Genomic DNA, 27,487 nt, shown 5'->3' on the forward strand with positions numbered 1-27,487 from the left:
CATATCACTTGCACCTTACACATGCCATTGAGCCTGGTGATCCTGCCAGGCGACTTAGATTCTGTCAATGGGCGGAAACACGAATGCGCATAGATCCATTTTTCTTTGATCAGACTCTCTTTACAGACGAGGCAAAGTTCAACAATATGGGAGGAGTTAATCTTCATAACGCGCATTATTATGCAGAAGAAAATCAACATTGGCAGCGAGATCACCGTACACAAAGACGGTGGTTAATTAATGTTTGGGCGGGCATAGTTGGGGAATACGTTGTGGGTCCAATTTTTTATGACCGTAATTTAAACGGCGAGCTTCATTTAGATATTCTCGAGAACCAAATTCCACCTCTTCTAGAAAACATTCCGCTAGAAATAAGGCGAGACATGTGGTTCCAGCAAGATGGTGCTCCCGCTCATCGTCGACTACTTGTCAGGAGATTTCTGAACGCGACATACCCAAATAGTTAGATTGGAATTGGTAGTCCAATCTGTGAATTCCCTGCGCGATCGCCAGATTTGACCCCATTGGACTTCTTTCTGTGGGGGGCCGTGAAGCAGAGAGTTTACGCGGAAGCCCCGACGACGGCACAAAATATGATGGAGAGAATTGTTGCAGCATTCCAGGCGTTAACCCCACAAACATTAATAGATGTCTAAAGAAGTTTTCGGCAGAGAATACAAATGTGCATTCAACAAAATGGGCAATTAATAGAGCACTTGAGACATTGAAATTTCCGTGACTAGCTGAACGAAGGGGTCTTGCCTTAAGTGGTTGGACGTGAAGGTCTTGCCTTAAGTGATCCAAAGGATCACTTAAGGCAACTGTCTTTGTTTGAAGCTAGTAACATTCATCTAAAACATCTTATTTCTAGAACAAATTCTCTTTTCAGTTGAAGGGAGAGCTACCTACCTATTGATGATCAAAAAATGATTCAGACAAAAAGTGTTTCTCTTTTTTAGTAGAATCCGAATCCGCCATAAAATATGCATATTTCATATGAAAATTTGGTCTTGACTTTCAAATGACTTTGAAGGTCATGTTCAAGGTCGCAGCTGAAATAGCCAAAAGATGCCCCCCTTCGAACCCAACAAATTTTATTTGAAACATTTTTTTCTCAGAGCAAATTATTAACCTGTTTTAGGGGGTGGTAAATTAAAATGGGACACGTTGTAGAAGAGATATTTTAGTTCTCTCTCTCTCTCTCTCTATTCATGGAGGAGAGCTATATTTGTTTGAATCCCAGCTAGTCCTTCTCTGTTATCCTTGTCATTTTCACTGAAATCTGTTTAAAGAGAAAGCAGCTATGTTTACTACCTATTCTCTTATCTTAATTTGACTAGATCTATCACAAATGCAGATCACAGCTGGTTTGAGGCTCATCAAGCTTCTCCACTATTTTCAGGAATAGAGAAAGAGAGAGAGCGGCTATACTTACTACTTAACCTCTTATCTTAAGTTAACTATATCTATCATAAATGCAGATCACAGTCGGTTTGAGGGTGATGAAGCTTCTCCACTACTTTCAGGAGCAGCTATAACCCAGAAACGTTGTAGCTTATCTTATTTACAATGAATAGAACTGCTATTACGTTCTACGTTATTTGTTTTACTGTAATATATGTAGTTTTATAGGAAATGCAAACGTCCTATCTCTCTCAAAGAAAGTCTATGTGTGACTGTAGCGTTACTCATATTGTAGAAAAACTCTTACCTGATAATATTGCGAGCGTTCGGTAGGATTTTCGATGGCCAGTCTCCAGGAACACTTCGAGCTGTTCATAGCTAATTGTAAATTTGGTGATTAGTTTTTCTTTTTAAATTTTTATTTGTGTAAAACAAATTTTTTGTTAGTGTTTGATGTGTTATTTAAAATAGTGAAAATGCAGAATATTTTTAACGCCTGTCAGCTTCTAGAAACCGTAGGTAATCATTTTAAAATTAAAAATAATTTTATATATATATTGTAATGAGGTATGATTTCCGTGTGTTGATACCTATGTCTTATTTAGTACGCAGTTGTGCTGGAATGTGCGCGATGAGAACAAAAATAAGCGATTTTAACTAATCGAGGAGCGGGGAAGGACGGGTAACAGTCAATCAACTAAATAATAAAAGGGACGAAAGTAGGTTATCATTTTAGTAGCACAGATTTGTTTATTGGTACTGTTCTTACAATAGATTTGGCCCGCGCGGGAACAATTATTCGAAATGAACGAGAGCGTTGTTTGCCGCCATTTATTCGCCACGCGCATTCAATTCGCTAGCGCATTCGCCAGCTACCGGTTTATTAATGCTCACGGACCTGAGGGGAAAGTTAAAATATTACGCGCGACTATTCGATATAATCATGACGCGAAGCTGGCCTGCTTACCTTGAACAATTCGTCGCGTTATCAGGGGGAGTAAATCCGTCGTCGCCTATCGACGTGCTACTGAGGTTGCCGCCTTTTGTCACAAAACGAGGCCTCCTTGATCGCCCTGTCTCTTCTGTCCGACCAATTCGTCAGACTAATAACCGGCCTACGATGGTGTATTGATTATCCAATAGTGATAATAGCAGCAACGAGTTGATTACAATTCGCTTGCTTCTGTGAGTTCTCTTTAGTTAAAGAGGTTATTACATTTACACTCTCTCTCCTTCCGACGTCAGAGGTTAACTCTCACTCAGTGGTTCTTCTCTCTTCGTGCGCGTTTCGCTCCATCTCGGACAGAGTTCCCTTTTTCCTTTCCACGGCCGGCAGGTGCTGCCCTCGCGGGTAGCCATTTGATCGAGACGGTAGCGCGAACCGGACGCTTACCGTCACAATATATAATTTTAATAATTTTTATTGAATAATTTATAGAATACTAATGCTATACCGCGTGAGCTGCTGTATCGGCTACTCATTGTTCTTTTAAACACAGTAAATTCTTTTTTTATATTATTTAATATTTAATATTTAAATATTTATTTATTTATTTCCAGTTGCTCATGTGTGCAGGCAACAACATACAGCAATTTGCCCAATTAACTCAAATAATTGCGGTTGAAATTGCTCTTCCCCGTGCACAAAGTGCGGCCCTCAATATCCGTGCCGCTGCTCGTAGCCACCGGGGCTTTCACTCGATCGGAATTCCCGAGAAAGTTTTTTCTAATCTTAATATGCGATTATTAGATTAATTATCTAAGATTTCTAAATCATAAAGTTATCATTATCAAGTATTAACTTAATATTTTCGTTCTGTATATAGCTTATTGTTTAAATAAATTATTAATTGTTTATTTATTAATAACAGTTGTCATTCAGCTGTTATTAATGAAACCAATTCTTACTCATGTTCTAGGCTTATTCATTTTACATATAAATTATTTATATTTTTCTAATATTTCATATGTTAATAAATAAATCAACTTTGCATATTGATATTCATTATTAATTTATAATTGAATGAGATATTATTGATCTACATGTTAAAATCTATATAATCGATATTTTGTTATATTTAAATTATCTATAATTAACATATTTTTCTTAATATCATGAATCATTATATCTATGTCTATTATTTTGTGACGTCACGCTGTTAATTTTGATTCGACTTTTATTTGTATACAGTCGCGTAAACAGTGAGGTAGCGCCGCTTAAAGTATTGTTTTGACTAAACAGATAAATACGTTAGACTAGTTGGAGTCATTTAATAAATAGCTCATATATAGGACCGTTACAAACCGCAGGAAAAATAGAACCACTTGATGTCTATGGATTCCGTATTTGGAAAAACTTTGTCCGAACATTTTCTGATAATGTAATTTTAATGGATCATGATATGAATTTACATATGAGAAATAATATAATTAAACTTCAATCATTGGTTCACAACCAACTGTCTTCATCGAGATATATAGATCTGTTTAAACATTCCTGGTATAAAAGCGGTTACGTCAATGAAAAACCAGATAAATTTGATAATCCTATAGATATCAGTTTTGGAAAGTCTTGTGTAACACTTTGTGAAATAGAAGGGAGCGCAAACATTGCAATTGTATAGTACGGTGTGGTTAGTGCAAAAAAGCATAGTGCTTCAAACGCTTTTATGAGGACTACCATTATTGTAAAAACTTCATAAAATAATATATTTTATGCTCAATACGGAAATGCGCTATGGCAAAAGATAAAAGATTGTAGATTATTATTATTATACTCTAATATTATAAACAAAAATTCATTATAAGTTAAATTTACAATAAAGGAATTTCAATAACATTCTGATAACAATTTCTACGGAAATTATAAAACTCCTTCACACACAGAATTTTCTTGTTCACAAATTTAGGAATTTGAGGTGGTTCGGATAAAAAGCACAGCATCTAGCCTATTTGTTGTTTAGGAGTTTAGGGTTTAAGGCTCTTTAGTTCACATGTACAGGCTACAAAGATCACACATTTGTAAACAAGTTTTTATGAAAATTTAAATTATTTTTCGACATTTTCGTCCACCAGATTGGTTCTGCCATTTTGAATTTTCAAAATCTGATATCAGATTTGTAACGAGCGATCTCGAAAACGCCTATATACAAACCTTCTACAAAATATTATGGATTAAAGTATACTTATATTTATTTTGTGTTAGGGGTGGTTTACCCCTCCCCCCCTTAGGGGTAGTATCTATGAAAAAACCGAAAATCTTAATTTATTTATTATACATGTTTACAAATTTTTTCCAATTTTTTTAGTCATTTAAAAGTTTTTTATTATAAAAAAATTTTTTTTCGATATTTCCGTCCGCCATATTGGTTCCGCCATTTAAAATTTAAAAAATCTGATAACAGATTTGTAATCAGCGACCTCGAAAACCTCATACAAACTTTCTACGAGATATTATGTATTGAATTATATATTCACAGTTATTTTGTGTTAGGGGTGTTGTACCACCCTTAGGGGTAATATTTATTAAAACACCGAAAGACGTCAACTAAATTTCGTTATTATGGATCTTTAAACATATTATCCAATTTTTTTTAGTAGGTTGAATCTTTTTTATTTTAAAATTATGCCAAAAATATATGTTTTACAACGATTACCGAAAATCGTTAGACTCACGCGAGGTAAACGAGCGGCTAAGCGAGAGGAGCCGCGTTCGGTTCGCGAGAGAGAGAGCGCGTAGGGGCAATGACCGGGAGGGGAGGCTCCGACCGGCAGTATGACTGTGCCACTCAGTCCGTTCGTGCCGATCTAACCTCCGTTTTCCCCGAGCCGTTTTGAAGTTTTCGCGTGGTGGTGTCAAGGCGAACAGTGCGAACTTTGGTGCGGAGTGCTGGGTGCAGCAGCAGCAGCAATAGTTGCAGCAGTAATAGCAGCAGCAGCAATAGCAGCAACAGCAGTAGCAGCGACAGCAGCAACAACAACAGCAGCAACAGTAATCGAGGCGGTGCAGCGAGCAGCGGAGCAGTTTATTAACAGCGTGTTAATCGGATACGGTTGGCCACCGTATCCTCATCGTTCTCGCGGTAGGTGCACCTCTTCCCCTTTTTAATTGTTGTTACAATTAGCGTGCGAATCCGCGCAGCGAGCGCGAAGAATTTATTTGTTGCGTGCGAGCAGGTAGTTCGCGGTAATCGCGGTTTTCTCTCTCTCTCAATTTTAGCGTGTCTTGTCATTCACGCGAGCGTGCGTAAGTCTCTCGGCAGATTCCCCGTGTAATTGATTTCGTTGAATAAATCAATCATCATTTTTATTTAAACGAGTTTCGGTTATTTAGTCTTTCCTTTGTCCGGAGGTCGCGTCAGTGTTTATTTTCAGTGGATTCGAATTCGCCGGTTGCGTAGCACGAATCGTGCGAATACCGATAGACGCGAATCGACAACTCGAGTTCCAGCGGCGGCCGCACGAGCGCTACTAGCAAGGGGCGACAGCGCCGCCAAGCGGTGAGTTGGGGGAACCCAACTCGGAATAGTAAGAGACTCTGCGCAGGCGCACTCCGAGACAAGGTAGGTTACTGTGCTTTAAGCACAGAGATAACAAGGCTTCGTCTAGTCGTAATAAAGGTATTTTCTAGGGATTATCGACTAAGCGACAGCCTGTTACATGGCGCCCAACTAGAATTAGGACTCACACACGAGGGAATTTGCACGAAAAGAGAGAGCGACGCACGCGAGAGAGAGACGTTTGCGCGCGTGCGTAATAAGGTGCGAGCGGGTAAAATAACGCGTGGCTCGTTCGGTACGTGCTCTGCGGTAGGGGAAAGACGCCTCTCCGACCCAATAACACCTGCTTTTGTGAGCCGAGAGCACACTAACCCCAGGGGTCGAAGAGACGTCCGGAGTCGCTCTAAATCGAATAAAAATGGTGACAAATCATATTTTGATTAACTTTTTGCTTTTAGGTGTTTCATTACACATTAAAGTATTTTAGTGGGGGTTAGTCACCGAGCGACAGTACCAGCAGAGCGCGCAATTGGGGTGTGTGTAGGGTTAGATTAACTAACCCGGTGGAGCTAACAAACAGTTAGCCTCCACCTATAGGCAGGTAGTTGCGAAGTGGAAGTTCGTACTTCCTTAGAGTACGCGATACCTGCACACACCCACAAGCCACGCGTATTGTTGCCTTGTAAATAAAGGCATAATTGGGTAGTTGGCGATAAAAATCGCAACACCCCGCTGGCGCCTTGGGCGATAGGAGGCGGTAGTGGTCGACTAGGGAAAATTAACCTCAACCGTCACCTACGCCCCAGCATAAGCGATATGGAGGATACCGCCGACGCGATAACCCGGTGGGCTTCGGAACTGCCTTCGACACAGCTGGACAGATACCTGACGCAACTGGAGTGGCGCACAGATGGTCCCAAGCTGATGCAGGCAGTTCGATTAGCGTATTGGTTGCTAGGCGAATATATCGACCTAGACTTCCAAGGAGCGGCGTTGGATAGGGAGGCCACACAACGCAGGCGAAGGAGTCGAGAGAGGTAGCTGGAGTCCAGGCGACAAGAGTTAGAAGCAGCTGATGCCGAGGATCTTGTCGCCCACCCACTCATGCTGTTATACAGAGATGAGGCGGTAGAGGCGAACCTGACGCGGACTCTCGCGGTCTACGACAACTTAGAAGAGGAGAGTCAGAGCGAGACGGGGGAGCGAGAGCCCGCAGAGGAAGGGGGGACCGGCGAGGTCAAGGGGCCCACGGAGGGGATCAATAGTGAGCACAAGGGCTCCACCGGATCGCCGGATAGGCGAAGAGCCCGTCGTTTCGAGAACGCGGAGCTACAACCTCCAGAAGAAGAGGAAGAGCGGTGCGTGACCGAACGACTAAAGGAGGAGATTGAGCGCAACCGGGTCGGGATAAACCGCATATTAGAGATGCTGGAAAGACACGACCAGGTATGCGCGCGGTGGAGCGACCAGGTGACCGCTCTGCAGGTGGAGGTCCAGCAGTTAAGGAATAGGGACCCCACCAATCGACGAACGGTCATACCAGAGCGGCCCCGGAGGACCGTGGACTTCCAGTCCACGTATACGTGCCACTACGACCCAAGGGTACCAGGTAGTACCCCGGAACCCCAGCGACCGACCCCTGGCGAACCTCGAGAGGCTCCCCAAAGGCAGGTGCCTTCAAGGACGGAACAGCCACCAAGAAGAGGACCAAGAGACGCCGACATGGGTGAAGATCAGGTGATCCCGGAAGGATCCGCCTGGTACGACGCCAATGCGGCGTCGGGGTACTATGCGACTCGGGAGGCGGGTTGGATTGTCCGAGGATGGAAGCTGCGATACTCTGGCACGGCTTCAGAGTGCGTAGACACCTTCCTATCAAGACTGGAGGATCTACGCGCGGGCTCAGGGCTAACGGACGGCGAAATCTTGTGCTCGGTATCAGAGCTCCTCGAAGGCGTTGCGAGGACCTGGTACGAGCTTAACAAGTTCAAGTGGAGGAATTACGCCGACTTCGTGGCAGGCGCTCGACGATGGTTTGGGTCAAGTGAGTTGCAGCAACAAAGATTGCTGCAAGAGGCCCAAGCCCGATACCAGGAGAAGGGAGAGCTGGTGCGAGAATATGCCTGCCACCTCCTCTTCATGTTAGCCCAGCTACGCCCGCCGTTACCAGAGCAGAGGCAGTTAGATTTGATGTATGCAAATCTCCTACCTGCCATCCGGATGCAACTGCGGAGGAATGCGTTCTCCAACGTGGACGAATTCCATGCCCGGGCGACTGAAATCGAGACCGCCTTGCGAGACGACGAGCGCCCGAGGACCAGGCTGGAACCAACGTCCACGTTTTACCCCGAGCACATGGGGGTGTCAGCTAAGGCACCACCGCCCCGGGCAGGACCCCGAACGGCGGCCATGTCCAACAAGCCTCGGGGTAGGAAACAGCTGCGACCCGAGTCACCGGTTAAAGCCCCGGCCAGGAAACCCGAGGACCGGCCCACAATCGCCACAACGCAGGCGACAGACCGCTTTGAGGATCTGTCGTCGCAAATTGCGAGCCTGCGACGAGATATGGACCGGTACTTTAAGGAGAGGAAGGCTAACTCTCCCAGGCGGCCGAGGGGTCGGCTGCAAGAAAAGGGGAGGAATAAAACCCCCCAGGGTCTCCTGGCTAGCGACGAGAGAGTCAGCGGAGGAAAATAGAATACTCCCAACCGATTAAGTGCTCGTCTTGTGGCAAACTAGGCTTTACCAGAAGGTACTGCCCGGATTGCAACAAGGGAAACGGGCAGGGAAGCGGAGGACGGAGGTCCCCTCCGCGTCCCCAGTAAAGGTGACCTCTCGTCGCGGGTCGCTGGGACGGGGCAGGGGCCCGCCAGCGACCCCAGGGTTCAGGAAGGTCTCGCCAGGGATATCGGACCCTACGAGACCTGGCGGTGCGGTGGCGTTGGAGGCGACAGCGACCGAACAGATGCCTGATCTGGGTAACCGGGCATTTTATATCCTCGAAGGGTACGGAGGCCGGATTCAGGTGGTGGAGCAGGGATTTGAATGGGTCGGAGAGGAGACCATCAGACCCAAAAGCTCCAGGAGACCACCTGACGCTCCGGAGGATACGCCGGAGATCCAGACACCTGCGGGTGAGAGCACGTCGATGCGAGTAGCGGCTGCCCAAGGCAAGAAGAGCCGTGAAAGCCTCCCGTCCACAGAGGGGAGAGAGACGGCGAAAGCTCCCCGCAGGTATAGACCCGAGGATGAGACCCGATGGTGGCTTCAGGTGGGGATAGGTGCCTACAAGTTAAGGGCACTCTACGACACCGGGGCCTCATCGACGGTAATGGGTCAACTCGGGCTTAGGTTGGCATCAGACATGGGGCTGGGCCTGGACGTCACGCGAGTGGGGGAAGCGAAGCTCGCCGACGGTCGCCCATGTCCCATCTTGGGTCATGTGATTTTCCCCTTCACGGTAGGGGGAATCACAAAAGATGTAAGGGTCGCTATAACGCCACTGCTGTCTGATGACTGCTACGTCGGCGCGAATTTCGTAAGGGAATTCAGCGCCAACCTGAGCCCTGACACGGACCAGCTGTACTTGGCGAAAGCCAAAGTGGCGGTACCGTTGGAAGTGGCAAGCGTCACTGGTACGTCGTGCCTCGCACCCGTAGGCCTGGTAGAAGCCACGGAAGCACAGCGTCAAGAAGTGGCTAGCCTCGTCGACGGATTAATTCCAGACGGAGGCGAGTGTTTAGGCTGTGCTGTGGGGGTCGACCATGAGATAGATATCGGAGACGCTCGACCCTGTAAACAGAAATACGACCCGGTCTCCGACAGGGTGCGAGACGAAATGCACGCGCTGGTCAAGGCCATGCTGGACAACGACGTCATTGAACCAGCAACCAGCGGGTGGTCAAGTCCAGTGGTGATGGTTAAGAAGGCAGATGGCAAATATCGGTTCTGCGTAAATTACCAGAAGGTAAACGCAGTAACCAAGCCGGACGCCTATCCATTACCCTTCATGAGCGACATCCTGCGAAGGATCAGGGATGCTAAGTTCATCTCGACACTGGACTTGAGTAGCGCGTACCACCAGATACCTCTTAAAAAGGAGTCGCGCCCCATTACGGCGTTCACAGTCCCCGGCCTGGGGCATTTTCAGTTCAAGAGAATGCCCTTCGGATTGTCTTACGCCGGCGCGACCTTCCAGAGGTTGATGGACAGAGTGATTGGCCCGGATTTAGATCCTTTCGCTTTTGCGTACCTCGACGACGTGATTATTATCTCGCCGTCTTTTGAGGAGCATAAGCGACACCTGGAATTAGTTTTACAACGAATCATGGGTGCGGGCCTCACTGTGAATAAGACCAAAAGCCACTTCTGTAAGTCGGAAGTCAAGTACCTGGGGGTCCTAGTGAACCGTGAAGGGGTAAGGCCAGATCCAGAGAAGATCAAGCCCATCATGGAGTACCCAGTACCACGGACGATCAAACAGGTGAAGCGATTCATGGGGATGATGTCGTGGTATCGTCGCTTCATACCCGACTTCGCAACCATCGCTGAGCCGATAAACCGCCTGACGAAGAAGAGTGTCCCGTTTGCGTGGCAGCAGGAACAGGAGCAGGCTTTCGAACGGTTACGAGACGCAATGGTCTCGGCGCCGATCTTGCAGTCACCAGATCCCAGCGCGCAGTTCGTGTTACAAACGGACGCGAGCGATAGTGGGATAGGCGCGGTATTGACGCAAGAAATCGATGGACAGGAGCGCGTAATTGAGTACGCCAGTCGCTCCATAAACAGTGCGGAAAGGAACTATACAGTCTTCGAACGAGAGTGCCTGGCAGTAGTATGGGCTATCGGGAAGTTCCGGCCTTATGTTGAGGGGCACCACTTCAAAGTCATCACCGATCATAGTTGCCTTAAGTGGCTCCACAGTATGAGGAATCCTACAGGAAGGCTAGTGCGTTGGGCGTTAGCACTGCAAGGGCACGTTTTCGATATAGAGTATCGAAAGGGAGACCTCAACGTGGTGCCAGACGCTTTATCTAGGGCCTATGAGGAGGGGGTGGTAGAAAAGGGTGCCATGACTCATCAGCCGGAAACAGCCGATGCCTGGTACCTTCAGAAGTATAGAGAAGTATGCCAGGATCCACATTCTCAACCTACCTGGAAAGTGGTCGGAGGGAGACTGTATCACTACAATCCGACTGACGAGAGCGAAGGGTCCATCGACAACGAGGAAGCCTGGAAGCTAGTGGTTCCTGCCGAGAAGAGGCATCAGGTACTCGAGGAGGTGCACGATGCGCCAGCAGCGGGACACCAGGGGAGAGAACGGACATTCTCCCGGGCTAGGCACCTGTATTTCTGGCCGAAGATGTACGATCAGGTCAGAGAGTACGTGAGGAGTTGCCCGGTATGTCAGCAATGCAAGGCGGAACAACGGCCGCCTTGCGGGCTGATGGGTCGTCGAGAGGTCTCGCGACCCTGGCAGGTGGTGGCCAGTGACATTACTGGCCCTTTCCCAAAGAGCTCGAGAGGGTTCGAATATATTTTGGTCTTTTTAGACCTGTTCACTCGGTGGGTGGAGTGTGTACCCGTACGTAAGGCCAATGGAAGGACCATTGTACGGGAATTGCACGAGAGGGTGGTGACCAGGTTTGGGGCGCCAGAGATATTTCTTTCGGACAACGGGACCGAATTTAAGAATCAAGAGGTCGATGCCTACCTGTCCAGGAACGGCATCCGGCGCGCCCTTACCTCAGTTTACCACCCACAGGCAAACCCCACAGAGCGAGTGAACAAAACCCTCAAGGCCATGCTCATATCATACGTGGAGCGGAACCATAAGAGCTGGGATGAGCACCTGCCAGAGTTCAACTTTGCGTTGAACTCGGCAACTCACAGCGCGACAGGTTACAGTCCGGCCATGCTGGTCTTCGGTAGACAGCCCATTCCTCCCTCGACCTTTAGGAGGGCCCAGGATCAGTTGGCTCGGGAAGCTTCCGAGGGCCAAGAGCTGACCGAATGGGGCGAGCACATGCGCCAGTTACCCAATTTGTGGGAACGCGCTGGCTCTAAGTCCAGGGAGGAGGCGGACCGTCAGGCGGTCTACTACAACCGGAGGAGACGTCAGGCCGATTTTAGGGTTGGGGACTGGGTGTGGAAGCGGAACCGCATCTTGTCTTCCGCGGCTCAGGGCGTTTCGGCGAAATTGGCGCCGAAATATGCTGGTCCCTACGTAATTCAAGAGGTATGTGGGACTAATACCTACCGCCTAGGTAACCAGCAGGAAGAGTTGCCCGAGCTGATCCACGCCAAGGACCTCAAGCCCTATTTCGGCCCATTCTCGGATCAGGACAACGAGGGACCAGTAGGCGGGGACTCAACACCGTTGGAGGAAGAGGAGGGCGCAGGCGACCCGCCAGCGAAGGTCGAGCTATCCAGCGAGGATCCGATATGCGAGCGCGTCACGATTGCAGCCCCCGCGAACGAGTGTGAGAAACCCGCGGCGGCTCCAAAGGTACCGATCGAGGCGCCGGTTAAGCGAGGCCGGGGTAGGCCGCGCAAAAACCCTGCGTGCGAATCTCAGGCACCAGGTGGGGACGACCTGGATGGCAATGCGGTAAGGGGAAGAGGCAGGCCACGTAGAACCGCTCAGCACGTGCGGAAGGTGGTCCCGCCAGCTACCCCCGCAAATCGGCCAAGTTCGCGAGGAAAGCGCAGGGGACCGGGACGTCCACGTAAGCAATAGCGTCAAGCGTGACACTGCGTCGGTTAGGTTAAGGGCTGAACCTGAGAAATCCCTTAACCCCACTTCTTCTCTTTTACAGTTGGAGAGGAAGCTGGTCATCAGTGAAGAGACCTTCGAGACGGCCACCCAACTGCTGCTCGACATGAGATTGGGTCCAAGCGCCGATCGGTTGATCGGTGATCTCCGTGGGTTTCTCCGGGCCCAGGTCGAGGTGGCCGCTCGCGAGGGCCGCTCACGCCAGCGGGTGGACGACTTCCTCCGGGAAGGAATGAGGGCCCAAACTTCCAGGCCCGTGACCCGGGAAGCGTCCACCCAGACCGACGGCCCGTCCGAAGAGGGCCGTCGGTCTAAGTCCACGACGGACCAGGGGGTGCAGACCCCAGAGCCGATCAAGACGGCTGACGGCTCCACGCAGTGCCCCAGGCCAAGGGAGGCCTGCGGCCAGGGGCAGTGGGTCTGCAACCACCCACGGGTCCCCCAGCAGGTAGGGCTTGAAAACTCCTGGAGGCACGTGAGGTTGGGCCTCCAGGAGCTTGAAAATGCGTGGGAATTCGTCGGGGAACTCCAGCGCCAGGTACACGCACACCTGGGGGAGTTCCTCGACTTCCGCGGCGCCCAAGAAATGCTGGGGGAGTGGGCTCCTGTGGTCCGGCGGCAGCGGGCCTATGGTGAGGCCCTGCTGCGCATAGACCGGGGACCGGAGTCCCCAGCGGCCGCGGGCTCTCCGGCGGTTCTACCACCGCCAGCGCCAACAGATGGAGCCGCGGCCAGGACTCCGGCCAGGCCCCCGACGCAGACTCAGGCCAAGAGAGTCTCGGGGGCCACCGGTGCCGGACAGGAGTTCACGGTCCGCGTGGACGGGTCGGTTTCCGACCCTACTGTGGTGGTGCGCACCCGAGGTGGGCGCACATCAACCACGGTGGGCGGCGTTACGTTTACCGCCGCTCCGGTAGCAGCAGCCACGCCGCCCCATCCACCAGCCGGAAGCCAGGGCCAGGGGACGGAGCCCGGCCTCAGCAGAAGACCGGGCAAGGGCTGCTACATATGCGGTCACCCCGGGATCACCACCACGTCCAAGTGCCCCAACAAGTCGGAGCACTGACGCTACCCCAGACACAAGGCCCCAGGGGGCTCCGGCAGGTGACGTGGGGGAGTGGTGGCCCGGGATGGGCAAATAAAGCAGTGTATTAATAAGGATGGATTGTGCTGATTTCTCTCCTGTCCCAATCCTGTCCTTGGGGTCGCGAGTCAATGGGGTAGTTCGATCCGGTAGTTCGAAGCTAGGAGGGGGCTGCAACGATTACCGAAAATCGTTAGACTCGCGCGAGGTAAACGAGCGGCTAAGCGAGAGGAGCCGCGTTCGGTTCGCGAGAGAGAGAGAGCGCGTAGGGGCAATGACCGGGAGGGGAGGCTCCGACCGGCAGTATGACTGTGCCACTCAGTCCGTTCGTGCCGATCTAACCTCCGTTTTCCCCGAGCCGTTTTGAAGTTTTCGCGTGGTGGTGTCAAGGCGAACAGTGCGAACTTTGGTGTGGAGTGCTGGGTGCAGCAGCAGCAGCAATAGTTGCAGCAGTAATAGCAGCAGCAGCAATAGCAGCAACAGCAGTAGCAGCGACAGCAGCAACAACAACAGCAGCAACAGTAATCGAGGCGGTGCAGCGAGCAGCGGAGCAGTTTATTAACAGCGTGTTAATCGGATACGGTTGGCCACCGTATCCTCATCGTTCTCGCGGTAGGTGCACCTCTTCCCCTTTTTAATTGTTGTTACAATTAGCGTGCGAATCCGCGCAGCGAGCGCGAAGAATTTATTTGTTGCGTGCGAGCAGGTAGTTCGCGGTAATCGCGGTTTTCTCTCTCTCTCAATTTTAGCGTATCTTGTCATTCACGCGAGCGTGCGTAAGTCTCTCGGCAGATTCCCCGTGTAATTGATTTCGTTGAATAAATCAATCATCATTTTTATTTAAACGAGTTTCGGTTATTTAGTCTTTCCTTTGTCCGGAGGTCGCGTCAGTGTTTATTTTCAGTGGATTCGAATTCGCCGGTTGCGTAGCACGAATCGTGCGAATACCGATAGACGCGAATCGACAACTCGAGTTCCAGCGGCGGCCGCACGAGCGCTACTAGCAAGGGGCGACAGCGCCGCCAAGCGGTGAGTTGGGGGAACCCAACTCGGAATAGTAAGAGACTCTGCGCAGGCGCACTCCGAGACAAGGTAGGTTACTGTGCTTTAAGCACAGAGATAACAAGGCTTCGTCTAGTCGTAATAAAGGTATTTTCTAGGGATTATCGACTAAGCGACAGCCTGTTACAGTTTTCAACCCATAAAAAATAGGGGATGCTACCCTTACTCTTTAAAGGACCATAAAATACTTGCTCCTGTTGTAAGAAATAACCTCCAATTTGTTTCACTGAAAAATATTAATTTTAAGCCGAGATATTAAAAACAACGTCTTTTGGGGGTTAACTTGAGGAGAGGTTTTTACCCCTTAAAAGTGAAAATTAGCCGATAAAAAAAAATATGTGTCTCTTATTTTTTTATGTGCTACAATATGTATCAAAATCGGTGAGTTCGGGTTGGGTTCCTTTCCTTGTAAGTCAGTAAACATATATAATGATTATGAATCAACTTAGTATCAGGTTTATTAGGTTCTTCATCAGGTACTTTATTTTCAGAGATATTTTTAGTAATAGATGATTGTAGTTTAAGTTTGTAATGCCAGAGATAGTTTTTATTTTATATACTTGTTAGCAATCTCAAGAGCATATCTATATTGCGTTTTTGAAGATCCTTCTTCAAAAGATAAACGTAGTCTTGCTTTCGCTGTCATACATTTTGATAAAAATGAGAAATTACTAGGTGATGTCAACTGGTTGTAAGAAGATTTATTATCTAACTTTATAGTAAATGTTTTGGCAAAAAAATCTGTATATTTATTTTTAAAAATATCTTTTTTTCTTGAAGTACTACTCCATTTTTGTTTGAACTGGATAATAAAGGTTTTATTTAAATGTTTCCTCACAATATTTCCATCACAGTCAGACAACAAATATTGACTTTGAAGACTACTAATAAGAGAATCAATATAACTTTCATGGTTATCCACCCTGTTCCATATAATATAACATAATGCATAATATTTTAAATTTAATAACATTATTAAAAATTAATTAATACTTCGCAAGTAATGTTTTCGAATTATTTATTTCAATTTTTTTGTAAACCCACACTTCACCAAAGTTAGGATTTCTTTTTAAATAATTATTAAATATCCGTCTATTAATAAATAATAATAAAATAAATAACACTTCATTATTTACGTCGCACTTTCATCTTATTTTACTACTTATTCGTTAACGTGAAAACAAAAAATTTTAAATTATTTGAAAGTAAGGAAAAAAATTATATTTTAATTTTTGTAACGGGGTGGTTATCCTACAAAATGAGAAATTTATTAACGCACAAACTCCCACGATGCAGAGCTAACCGCCGCTCCGTTAAACTCGTATGGTTATCCGTGTATTCGCCTTTACGTTTGATACTTTCGTTTCAGTGTCTTCTTTTCAACCGAGTTAAACTCACCTTAAGTCACCTGACTTGTAACAGTCGATCTATCTTCAGTGTGAGTGACGTAATTCTTAATCCGCCTAATCCTCTAAGCAAAATCAGATTAAAACTTAAGCCTTTATAGATCTATTAACTAATAGAAAACGAAATGACGTAAACGGCGAATAAAATTAAGAAAGTTTAATTAATAAAAACTACAGTCTTTTATAGGCCGAAAGACTAACGCACGCGAATAGGATTTACAATTACTTATTATAATTCGGTGAGAGAGAGAGAGAGAGAGAGAATTCGAACTTTTGCCGCGAAACTAAATCTCGGCGCGAATACAAAAAAATATGCTCGCGATTGACAAAATACTTTCGAAAGTATTTTGTCTCGCAATAATAAAGGGAGGTGCACCTACCCTGCGGTGCAATTACGGTGATCAGTCGTAATTGATGAAGAAAATTAACGGTCGATGCTTCTCAAATATCAGCTGCGCTACCTCGCTCAAAAACCTGCTGCTGCTTGCTGCTGCCGTAATGCTGCTGTTACTGCTTCCTCGCTACACTCACGCACGCATCAAAATCTCAGGAAAACTTTGTATTAAAAAAACGGCGAATAACTGTGCAAACTAATTGGCGGTACTGTTCCAGTAACAGCTAAGGCTTAACTGAATATTTAAACCCTCGTGCGCCCCCTCTCTCTCTTAGTATTTCGAACTAACAACGCGAGTGTACCGAATCGCGAACGGATCGATTAATAGAATCGACTACCGTTGCATTTTCTATAATTCAAGCTTATACTAAGTATATGCGCATTAGGTTGTCAATTTAAAAGGTATATAAAACATTAACGTACACTTAGATATATGCATATGTTAATTTATTTCCATTTTCAAATCATTAAATGCATATGGTACTGTTCTTTAGGTTAATTTCATCATTAATTAAATAACAGGCAACTGTAAATTAACAAATTAAATTAATATTTTGCAAGAGTGGTCAGCCTCCGTGCGCCTTGGGCAGGTCTCTGCTAATTTTTCTGGGTTCTTTCTCGGTAAAGAAAGCCGGCGCTGACTTTCACAGGCCGAAGTTGGGGGAGGTTGATACAAATAAACGAACACTTTAATTCAATTATACTACATATGGCGATATCATTTATTGACGCCTTTTCACAAATATCGCTACAAAATTAACTTCGCCGCAGTGAGCGCGCTCGCTCAACCTTTCCGCGACCAGAGTTCGCGGGATCACGCGAGCGAGATCGCTCAGCGTGCGCGATAAAATCAAAATACGATAATGTCCGTAATCGAGCGAGAGCTGGTGCGAGAGAGATAAACTGGCTTTTGACCCACCGGATGCTGACGGTCCGTCGACAGAGAGGCGACGCCGGCGAAAGCGTAGTCCCGCAGGAAACGGCGCCCTGGCGACGATGGAAGCTGCTGCAGGAAGGGCCGCAGCACGGCCTTTGCCTCGTAGACGGCGAATGGTCGCTGCGTTTACTGGCTCGGCTTCGGACTACTGGCTTCCTGGCAAATGTGGCAGTCGCACCGATGGCAGTTGCTTCCTACCGGCCAAATCTCGCTTCATCCAGTCTCTCTCTAGGCGGCCCTAATTACTTGAGAGCTCGCGCTTAACTGCCCTTCCTCTCTCTTAATTTCTCAGCCTCGAGCCGCCGCGATCCCACCCCTCTCGTCGTCAAAAATCAGTCAAAATCGCTCTCTCTCTCTCTTCTCACTCTCACCCACACTCACGGCGACACCTCGCCGATCGTCGCGCTCCTCTCTCCAGATCCTGCAACGACACAAGTATGTAGTCACTATATAGCATACACTTGGTCGCTGCGTTCACGCGAGGAGAGTGCCGCACACAGGGCTAGCGAACATCGCTATAACCCTATATCGCAATTTGCACAAGAAAAAAGCATAATCGTACGTGGTAAACGCAGAATAAGTGAATTTTACAAATATGGTGTTGGTAATCTAGTGAGTTTATGGGAACAAGTGAGTTTATAGAGGCTGTGTGCTTAGGATTCAAGAGGTTTTGAATTGGGTATTTTGGTGAGTTTGTGAATTTAAAATAACAGGATGAAAAAGTTAGATACTTCAAGGTTTTATTGTTTTTGGATTAGCAGATTGTTGAATTTGGTGTTTGAAAGTAAGAAAATTTTTTGGTTGGCGAGTTTATGAATCGGAGGCTTATAGAGTTGGAGAGTAAGTGGGTTGGTGGATTCGTGAATTTGTTAAATGGTGGGTTTAAGAGCTTAGGAGAATATGAATTCTCTGGTTTGGGTATACTGTGAAAATAACAAGGTTTTTATTATTAATATTATAAGTTTGCTATTTTTACAATATTTATTACACTTAAACTAACGTATATTAATCGCTACTATAGGGTGTTTGTTTCGTCGATCATGAACAATGCGTTTTTAACATTAGTATAAAAGCAATTGTTTAACAAATACCAGTTTGGTTTAACGCGTTTCAGTGCTCCTTACAAATTGCTTTGTTAATTAGTTTTGAACGCTATTTCGTTCTATAAGAGTTTAAAAATATTGTTAAAGTTACGAAGTGTTTTTAGTAGAGGTTAGGAGTAAAGAATAGAAAATGTAGCAGTCTCCTTCGTCAATAGATATTCTATCGAGTATTATAAAATATGTTTAATTGAAATCTGTCGAAAATTAAGCAGTAGCTAAAGAATTTCCCGTTATTTTTCATAGCAACTATCCAACCCAAAGCAGGCAAAGCTATCGAAATCTGGATAGAGCAAGTATACTCAACTGCTTCTTTTTAAAACAAAGACTAACCCACTTCAACTCTGATAAACTGCATACCCAGATACTCTTATATCCCTGATAAATCACTATTAAGAAGGCTCACCCACCGAACCGTGTAAATTAAACACGCTCTCCCCAGTGGTAGGTAGGTTAGTCTGCTTGGGGGTTGGAAGGGGTGTTTTATTGGGGTTGTGAGGATGTGTATGGATGAGACACATGAGTGTTGAGATTGCTCAACCCATCTGTGATTATGGTATTAACTTTTTAAATTAAATCAGTCGGTTAAACTCGCTTTACCCAGGGTTAGATAGATTAGCCTGTTCTGGGGTTGGCAGGGGTGGTTTATAGGTGTCGTAGGGGTATGTAGAAGTAAGAAATCGTACATATCGTAGTCTTATGTGATGGCAGACATCCTCCCGAGTATTTGGAAATTTTTTTTTACCGAAATCGATTGAACATTGAGCCGCGGCTCGACTTTTGTCCATTTTCCTACGCTGTGCGCCGTGGCGGGCAGTTCGTAAGAGTTCTAGCCAAAGACTGTATCTCAAACCTCCGTAATACACCCATACGTAAATTTGATGTATTTATATGTGCTGAACTTTCGAGGACAAATAAATGTATATACGCCTCGATGATCTGGAAGAAATGCTAAAGTCTATCCAAATTACGTAAGATAACAACAAATTTTGAATCTACAGTGCCGCTTACGCACTTCTACCCCCCCACGGGCAAAATCAGTCTAACTTCAAAGTTTTATATCCCTGGTAGAAATTAACGTACAGAGACGCGCGTCGGTGCGTTTGAAAGGTCTTTCGGAGAGATTTCAAATGATATGATTCACGGTTGCCATCGATTGTTTTTTTAAATTTTGCAACAATTATGCAAAATTGAAAATTCTGAAATTTTTTTATTATTTTTGACAATTAGCCAATTTTGGAAAAAAAATAGTACGAAAATTTGAAGTACACCATTTTTTAGCTATTACCAAGCCCTATCTGAATCACTCATCAAAAATTTATTTTCGTCAAATATGACGCGCGCACGGACATTTTTTCCTGGAAGTGACAGTTTTTTTCAACATTTTTTATCTCCATCAAATTATAACAATCGAAAAAAATTTATGCGAGAAAAAATGTTTGTTTTTTCACGTAGAATACTGCAATAATTTTTTTTTTGGTTTTTCGAAAAATTTTTTTTTTCGGTTTTTCTCAATTTTTTTTTCTCACAGTCGGTACGCTAAAAAGATGAGAAACCACAAAAAAAAATTTTTTTCCACCCATTCAATAATACTACATAACAAGTATCGTAAATTACATAAAAAAAAAATTTTTTTTTTTTCGACCTTGAAAAATAATTTAAACCGAAAAAAGAAATTTTTCGAAAAACCAAAAAAAAAATTATTGCAGTATTCTACGTGAAACAACAAACATTTTTTCTCCTATAAATTTTTTTCGATTGTTACAATATGACGGAGATAAAAAATGTTGAAAAAAACTGTCACTTCCAGGAAAAAATGTCCGTGCGCGCGTCATATTTGACGAAAATAAATTTTTGATGAGTGATTCAGATAGGGCTTGGTAATAGCTAAAAAATGGTGTACTTCAAATTTTCGTACGATTTTTTTTCCAAAATTGGCTAATTGTCAAAAATAATAAAAAAATTTCAGAATTTTCAATTTTGCATAATTGTTGCAAAATTTAAAAAAACAATCGATGGCAACCGTGAATCATATCATTTGAAAGCTCTCCGGAAGACCTTTCAAACGCACTCACGCGCGTCTCTGTACGTTAATTTCTACCAGAGATATAAAACTTTGAAGTTAGACTGATTTTGTCCGTGGGGGGGTAAAAGTGCGTGAGCGGCACTGTACCTCTACTAGCTTCCTCAAATGTTTTGTTTGTAATGAAGAGGGACACATATCCAACAACTGCCTAATAGCTAGTAGCGTCGATAAACAGCAGAATAACACAGAGACCGAGTTATCTGTAAACTCGGGAACTTCAGTCAAAGAAAATGAAAATTCTGAAATGACCGTAGAGGAAACTGATGTACAAATAATAATTGCCTACCCCATTAACTTGAAAAGAACAAGTTCTGAAATATCTTCTCAAACTTCTACGATAGAATCTACGGAAAGGTATGACTTGAATACAAAGGAATAATCCTAATTATCTAAATAGCATAAAAGTGACAAATCCAAAAAAGAAAAAAAACAGATATCAGTAAAAAAAGTCTCGCAAAAGTAATAGAACCACTACGAGACACATTAGACGGTACAGGCAAAGTACTTAACTTTATTCAATTCGAAAGCTTGGAAAGCATACACGGCTCAACCGACATACTCAACATTTACTGCGACAATATAGACTAATTAATTGCACTACTAGATGAACTGTGTTCACTGCTTCTCGGTGGCAACATGAAAGACAGATTTACTCGGCTAAAGAAGAAACTGATAAATTAGGAATCTAGTGATATCGTTCATCCAAGACATAGGTAATCAAAGTCAACAAACTTCCAATAATGAAGTCGAAGTTATTGAGGATTGAAAAAAAAGGTTATTTTTTTACAAAAACCGCCGTAACTCGGTTAAAAAACATCATATAGAACCCCGCGGGGGCTAATTTTAAAGGGAAAGACATTACCCTCCGAACCCTCCGGTCGATTTGCCCTCCACCGCCTGGTTCTAAATTGGCATTGATTTAAGTCGAGGTTAAAAAAATTGAAATTTTTTTAATCAGTTTTTTTACTGTAAAAAACATATTTTCATTTTTAAGTCTCTGCACGTCTTAAATGGAAGCTTTTGCAATTACCTTTAAAATGCCCTGCTGTTTTTTGTGATACGATGATTTCCGACCGAGATACAAAACTTTCAAGTTTGTCTAATTTTGAGGTAAGCATGGCAAAAGTGATTGACGGGCAGAGTATGTGCTGCGACCACGACAATTGCTAATATATCAAAATACTTTTAGCGAGTAAACAACTTTGATTCAATTTTCTAGTGCGCCGCTGTAATAAATCAGTAAAATGTTATCAGCTTAATCATAAAGTGACAATGCTCTTTTCAATTATTCATTAATTATTCATTGTTTCAGTCCAAGTGTATGTCAATCTGAGTTTGGTTGGAATATAGATTTTCAAGAGTTAGAATACAATCCATCAAAAAAAGACTTAACAGATGCCAGAATACACCATCTACTTGCAGAAGAATTATGTAAACCGCATAAGCGTGTAAGTAATGTATCGATGAAATTTTATATTTCGCGTTTTAATCTGTTTCTAAATCATTTATGAAGCCGTTCCTTACAATCATTTTTATTTTTATAAATTGCCATGACTCAGTGAGAAGCAGTTCAGAACTTTATACAAAAGTTCGTAGATTTTATTTTTTGGCATCTGAAAATTGTCAGAATTAATTTTTAAAGAATGTTGCCGCGATTATAAGAATTAAGATTCCACCTTAAACTATAGGTTCAATCTATACGTAAGTAGGATTCTTTAGACTTTTCCAAACAGACGTAGAGAAAATTACTCTGCGTGTTTTTCATAACGGTAAAGAAACCGTACTAATACACAGGAACACCTCGTTTCCATAACTTAAATGGTTGCGGAGATATCAATTTTTGAACATTTTTGAACAAAAATTTTTAATTGTTTAATATTTTAGTTATAATTATTATAATGATCTAATAATCCATACTTAAGTAAACTACCATGTAGGTAACATTTGGACCAAGTTTCAAGAAAATCCGAAACTTAACCCTGATAAGTTGATCGTCATAGTATGGAATGTGCCATTACTGGGACGTCTAGTATAATTTAACCGAATGTAAACAAATAATATTTCACGTTTTTGGAACAATATCGTAATAGCTTCCAAGCACTTGTATTGGTTAACCCATCCTACATACGACTATTTCTGAATTAAGTAATCAAAGAGAAGTCGAAGATATATATACATACACCTATCATAAAAAGTTATCATAAAATATAAAATTATCGTTATATATAACAAATCGACGTTGCTTATGCATTAATTTCATAAAGATTAACCAATTAAGACCCAAGCCGCAACTGGAAAGGATTTTTCTTTTTTATATTAATCCTAGGTACTTTACAATTTGTCTACATGAATACGTACAATAAGTAAATTTTTACAACTGTATTATTAATTTACATACATAGAGAAGATTACTCGAGTGAGTATTCTTACTATTTCTTAACATTATCGAGAGACATTGTACAATATTCTGTTTAAAATTTCATTATTTTATGTTTCTTGAGTCAGGTGTTTTTGATTGAATCTTTGAGAAGTTTGCTGATAAGTTCGTTTGAGTGGTTTTGAAGTTTAGTATTGTATTGTGCGTAGAAATTTTTAATTTCTTCTTTTACTGTTGGAATCTTTATATTATTTTGAATGATTTCGTTTGGGACAAACCAAGGCGCGCATAAAATATTACGAAGTACTTTCGATTCGAATCTTTCCAGAATTTCAACGTTTGAATTTGAAGAAGCACTCCATAATTGAATGCCGTAGGTCCAAACTAGTTTGAGTATAGATGTGTATAGTTAAAGTTTGTTTTCGATTGTCAGCTCTGATTTTTCTCCTATGAGCCAGTAAATTTTCTTCCATCTTAATCCTAACTGTTTTCTTTTTGTAAATATGTGCTCTTTCCATGTTACCCTTCGATCCAAGTGTATACCTAAATAATTTACCTCTTTGCTTTAAGCAATGTATTTGTCGTTTAATTTAATAGCTGGACAGGTATCTTTCCAAAGAGTAAATGTAGTGTGTATTGATTTGCTCTTGTTTACTATTATTCTCCACGAGTTAAGCCAATAATGTAAATGTTGATTTATGTAATCCTGTAATATTTCTGTTACTATTTTTGCTTCATAATGTGTTGTTAGAATTGTTGTATAATCTGCATAAGTTGCTGTTATAATGCTTGGGGACTTTGGTAGGTCCGACGTGTATGAGGTCTGTCCGGAAAGTATCGGGCCTATGTTTATATCTTCGCGCCATAGTGTTCGAGCGACCTCTGCCGGACAGAAACGTCAACAGTAAAGCCTCACGAATGTATTGGTTACTTACTGACACCTACCGGATATATAGTTCATGCGCAGCGTATCTTTGTTTACAGTGCCTTTTTCGCGTTCGTCGGATTTAGATATTGTCAAAAATGACTGAAAAACAAGATCAACGAATTTGCATCAAATTTTGCTTTCAACTCGGAAAAACTAGTTCGGAAACTATTGAAATGATGCAAAAGGCCTTCGGAAGCGAGTGTATGAGCAAAACACGAATAAAAGAGTGGTATAAACGGTTCAACGATGGTCGCACTTCTGTCGATAGTGATTCTCGCTCCGGCCGACCTTCGACGACAAAAACCGCAGATAATATTGAGCGGGTGCGACTTGCAATAAAACAAGATCATCGTATGACTGTGCGAGAACTAGAGGAAGACCTTGGGATACCAAAAACTATCATTTCAGAAATTTTAACCGAAAATTTAGGAATAAAACGCGTGTGCGAAATTCATCCCAAAATTGCTCACAGCAGAGCAGAAGAACATTCGCTTAGAAATCGCTCTGGACAATCTGGAAATGGTCAATAATGATGATAATGTGCTTAGAAAAGTTATTACAGGTGATGAATCATGGGTTTATGGTATGATCCTGAAACAAAACAACAATCTTTACAGTGGAAGCATTCTGAATCGCCAAGACCAAAAAAAGCACGTCAAAGTCGGAGCAATGTTAAGTCAATGTTGATTGTTTTTTTCGATTATGAAGGTGTTGTACATCACGAATATGCACCAACAGGTCAGCCAATCAATTAAGAATACTATGTTCAAATTTTAAAACGTTTGCGTGATGCAGTAAGAAGAAAACGGCCGCACTTTTGGCATTCATCCAATCTTGTGCAGCAGTTTTTGAGCAAACACAATATCGCATTGCTTCGACAACCTTCATACAGTCCCGACATAGCCCCTTGTGACTTTTGGCTGTTTCCAAAACTAAAAAAACCACTCAAAGGACACCGATTCGATGACAAAACAACGGTTGAAAACAATGCAACGAGTGTACTTGAGGCTATCCCTAAAAGTGAGTTCCAGGACTGTTTTGAAAAGTGGAAACATCGATGGAACCGAGTTATTCAATCAAGTAGGGATTACTTTGAAGGATGTCATCCACCAGATGATAAAGAATAACGCTAGCACGAAAATATAAAGGTAGGCCCGATACTTTCCGGACAGACCTTGTATAGCAAGTATAATGTTCGACCTAAAAGACTTCCCTGTAGCACTCCTGCTTTCATTGCTTGACGTTGAGATACCTTATTATTCATTTTAACTTGGAATGACCTGTTATGGAGATATGCTTTTATTAACTTTTTCAGTTTAGGCGCCCGTAAGCAGCTTTTTACGTGCAGAGCATGCTGAGCGTAGAAAGTTGTTCAGTACAGCGGAGGGGCATCCTGGGCTGCATTGACTCAATACAGCCTAGGACACTGGGCTGTATTGAGTCAATGCAGCCCAGGACCCTGGCTCCCTCTACGTGACAGCACTTAATACGTCGGAGGACTAGTACGAAAAACTTCCATGTAGAGGGCTCTGTATGGAAGTTTTTTCGTGCTGCGGAAAAGTATAGTCTCCGCCTTTAAAAAGTGAGAGGGGATTGTCTAACGTGTCCGAACTTGAAAATCGAGAAAAGTAAAAAGTGCCGGTATTAGTAAAAACTGCAATGTAACTTTTAATAATTAATATATTGATTCTTTTAATTAGTTAAAAATATTTTAATTTTATTAAATTTTTATTAATTATTAATTATTAAAACTAAGAAAAAATTATCTAATTATTTTTTTATTTATATATGTAAAAAATATAAGTTATAAATAAATATATAAAATATAATTGAAATGTTTACAATATTTATTTATATTACAACCGGCTAACGGTAAAAATCAGTTTACGGGCGCCAAAATTGAAAAATTGTTAACGCACTTCGGGCTATTTCACGTCGTATTACGTCGAGGGACTTTTTGGGAAGGAGAGGGGGGCAGTGGAGCGTCCGAGGCCGCGCAGCGGCTGAAACAGCCTTCCCAAAAAGTCCCTCGACGTAATACGACGTGATACAGCCCAAGGTACGTAAATAACTAATAGTGACGTTCAGAAAATATTTCCTTGAGTTTATGCAGAAGCCCAAGCAGTGCTCAAACGCCTAGGCGACATCGAGAAATATATGCATGTGCTGTACTGTTTGTCTTCGATGGCTTTTCTCGCAACATTAACAATTCAGTTAACTTGTTCGATCGTTGTATGATTGCATCTAAATCCGAATTTATGGTCTGGTATAAGTTTTTTATTCACAATAATTTGGCTAATTCTAGTTAGTGTGACGAGAGCAAGCGTTGCGCTTGTTCTCACACTTGTTGCAACACCATCCGCAAGGCGCAGCCAGGCCTCCCCGTTCCCATATAGATAAACATTCTCTTTATTCTTTCTCTCTCTCTCTCTCTCTTTAGCGGTGTGGCACAGCGAGTGTAAGGGTCAGATAGGTGGCAAGGCGTTAACGCGCCAGCTATCTGCTTTTAATTGCGATCGACATTATTTGTTAAGGTAGCGTACCGTCAAGGCGATCCCTCGCCAGGCGGTTTTCTCGTAACTTAAGTAGGCTAAGTCGGTTTGTTTTCAAGGCGGTCACCTGCCGGGTGACACGTTCTGTGTGTCGGTTAAATTTTGTAAACGCGGGTAATATTAGTTAATTTGTTCTTCGTTCTTTTATTGCGTAGTATGTGTCAAGAACACCGTTATGTTCATTAGAGTTAAAGCGTGTTTGATTAGTTATGTTCATTAGTGAGTAAGGTTTTGTAAAGTTTTTAATTCGGTAATAATAATAAGGTAAAATTGTTCTATGGTATTTGAAATGTGATTTTGTACTGTATTTCTTGACCTTTCTCTTCCCCGCCTTGATTGCTATGATCGAGTGCGCCTCACTTACCCACCTTTAAAAATTGATAACGAACGAGTTTCGTTACATTAGGATTAACTTTTGGAAGATTTCTGCGAGTATTGGTAATAGACTGACTGGTCTATATGAAGTAACAAGTGTCGTTTCTTTATCGGGATTAGGTATTAATATAATCTTTGCTATTTTCCATTGAGAGGAAAAATAACAAAGGCGGAATCATGCATTTAAAACTATTGTTATATATTTTATTACTATTAAGGATAGTTTTTTTATCATTTTCCCTGTAATTTTATCAAACCCGGGAGTTTTTTCGCAATTGATATTTTTAATTATTGGTAATACTTCCTTTAATTTCACTGTTTTTATTGGTATGTCTTCTTGAATATTTGAGTTTTCTAATATAATTTTTTCTTCTTCTTCAGTGATTAATCTTTGATGAAGTTTAAAGACTGAGTATAGATATTTTGCGAACGTTTCTCTTTTTTCCTCGTCAGATCTGGCCCAATTACCAAAATTTTTTTTGATAGATGGTATAAATGAGGTTGGTCT

At 43.3% G+C, this 27,487-nt stretch overlaps 1 protein-coding gene across 6 annotated transcripts in view; it reads left to right on the top strand.

Moving 5' to 3' along the window:
* The window catches only part of LOC131663385 (probable Na(+)/H(+) antiporter nhx-9), a 1,718,187-nt gene that overhangs the window by 1,196,017 nt on the left and 494,683 nt on the right, over positions 1–27,487 (top strand). For all 6 annotated transcript variants that reach the window (XR_009301845.1, XR_009301846.1, XR_009301847.1 and 3 more), the window contains one exon: positions 22,060–22,195. Coding sequence is in view for 3 of the 6 variants with exons in the window: in XM_058933773.1 (XP_058789756.1) it covers positions 22,060–22,195 (136 nt within the window). In the remaining 3 variants the exon portion in view is untranslated. The remainder of the gene's footprint in view (positions 1–22,059; positions 22,196–27,487) is intronic.

This window comes from Phymastichus coffea, unplaced genomic scaffold (genome assembly GCF_024137745.1).
Source record: "Phymastichus coffea isolate CEN01 unplaced genomic scaffold, Cenicafe_Pcof_1.1 PCOF00034, whole genome shotgun sequence".
NCBI classification, from domain to species: Eukaryota; Metazoa; Arthropoda; class Insecta; order Hymenoptera; family Eulophidae; genus Phymastichus; species Phymastichus coffea.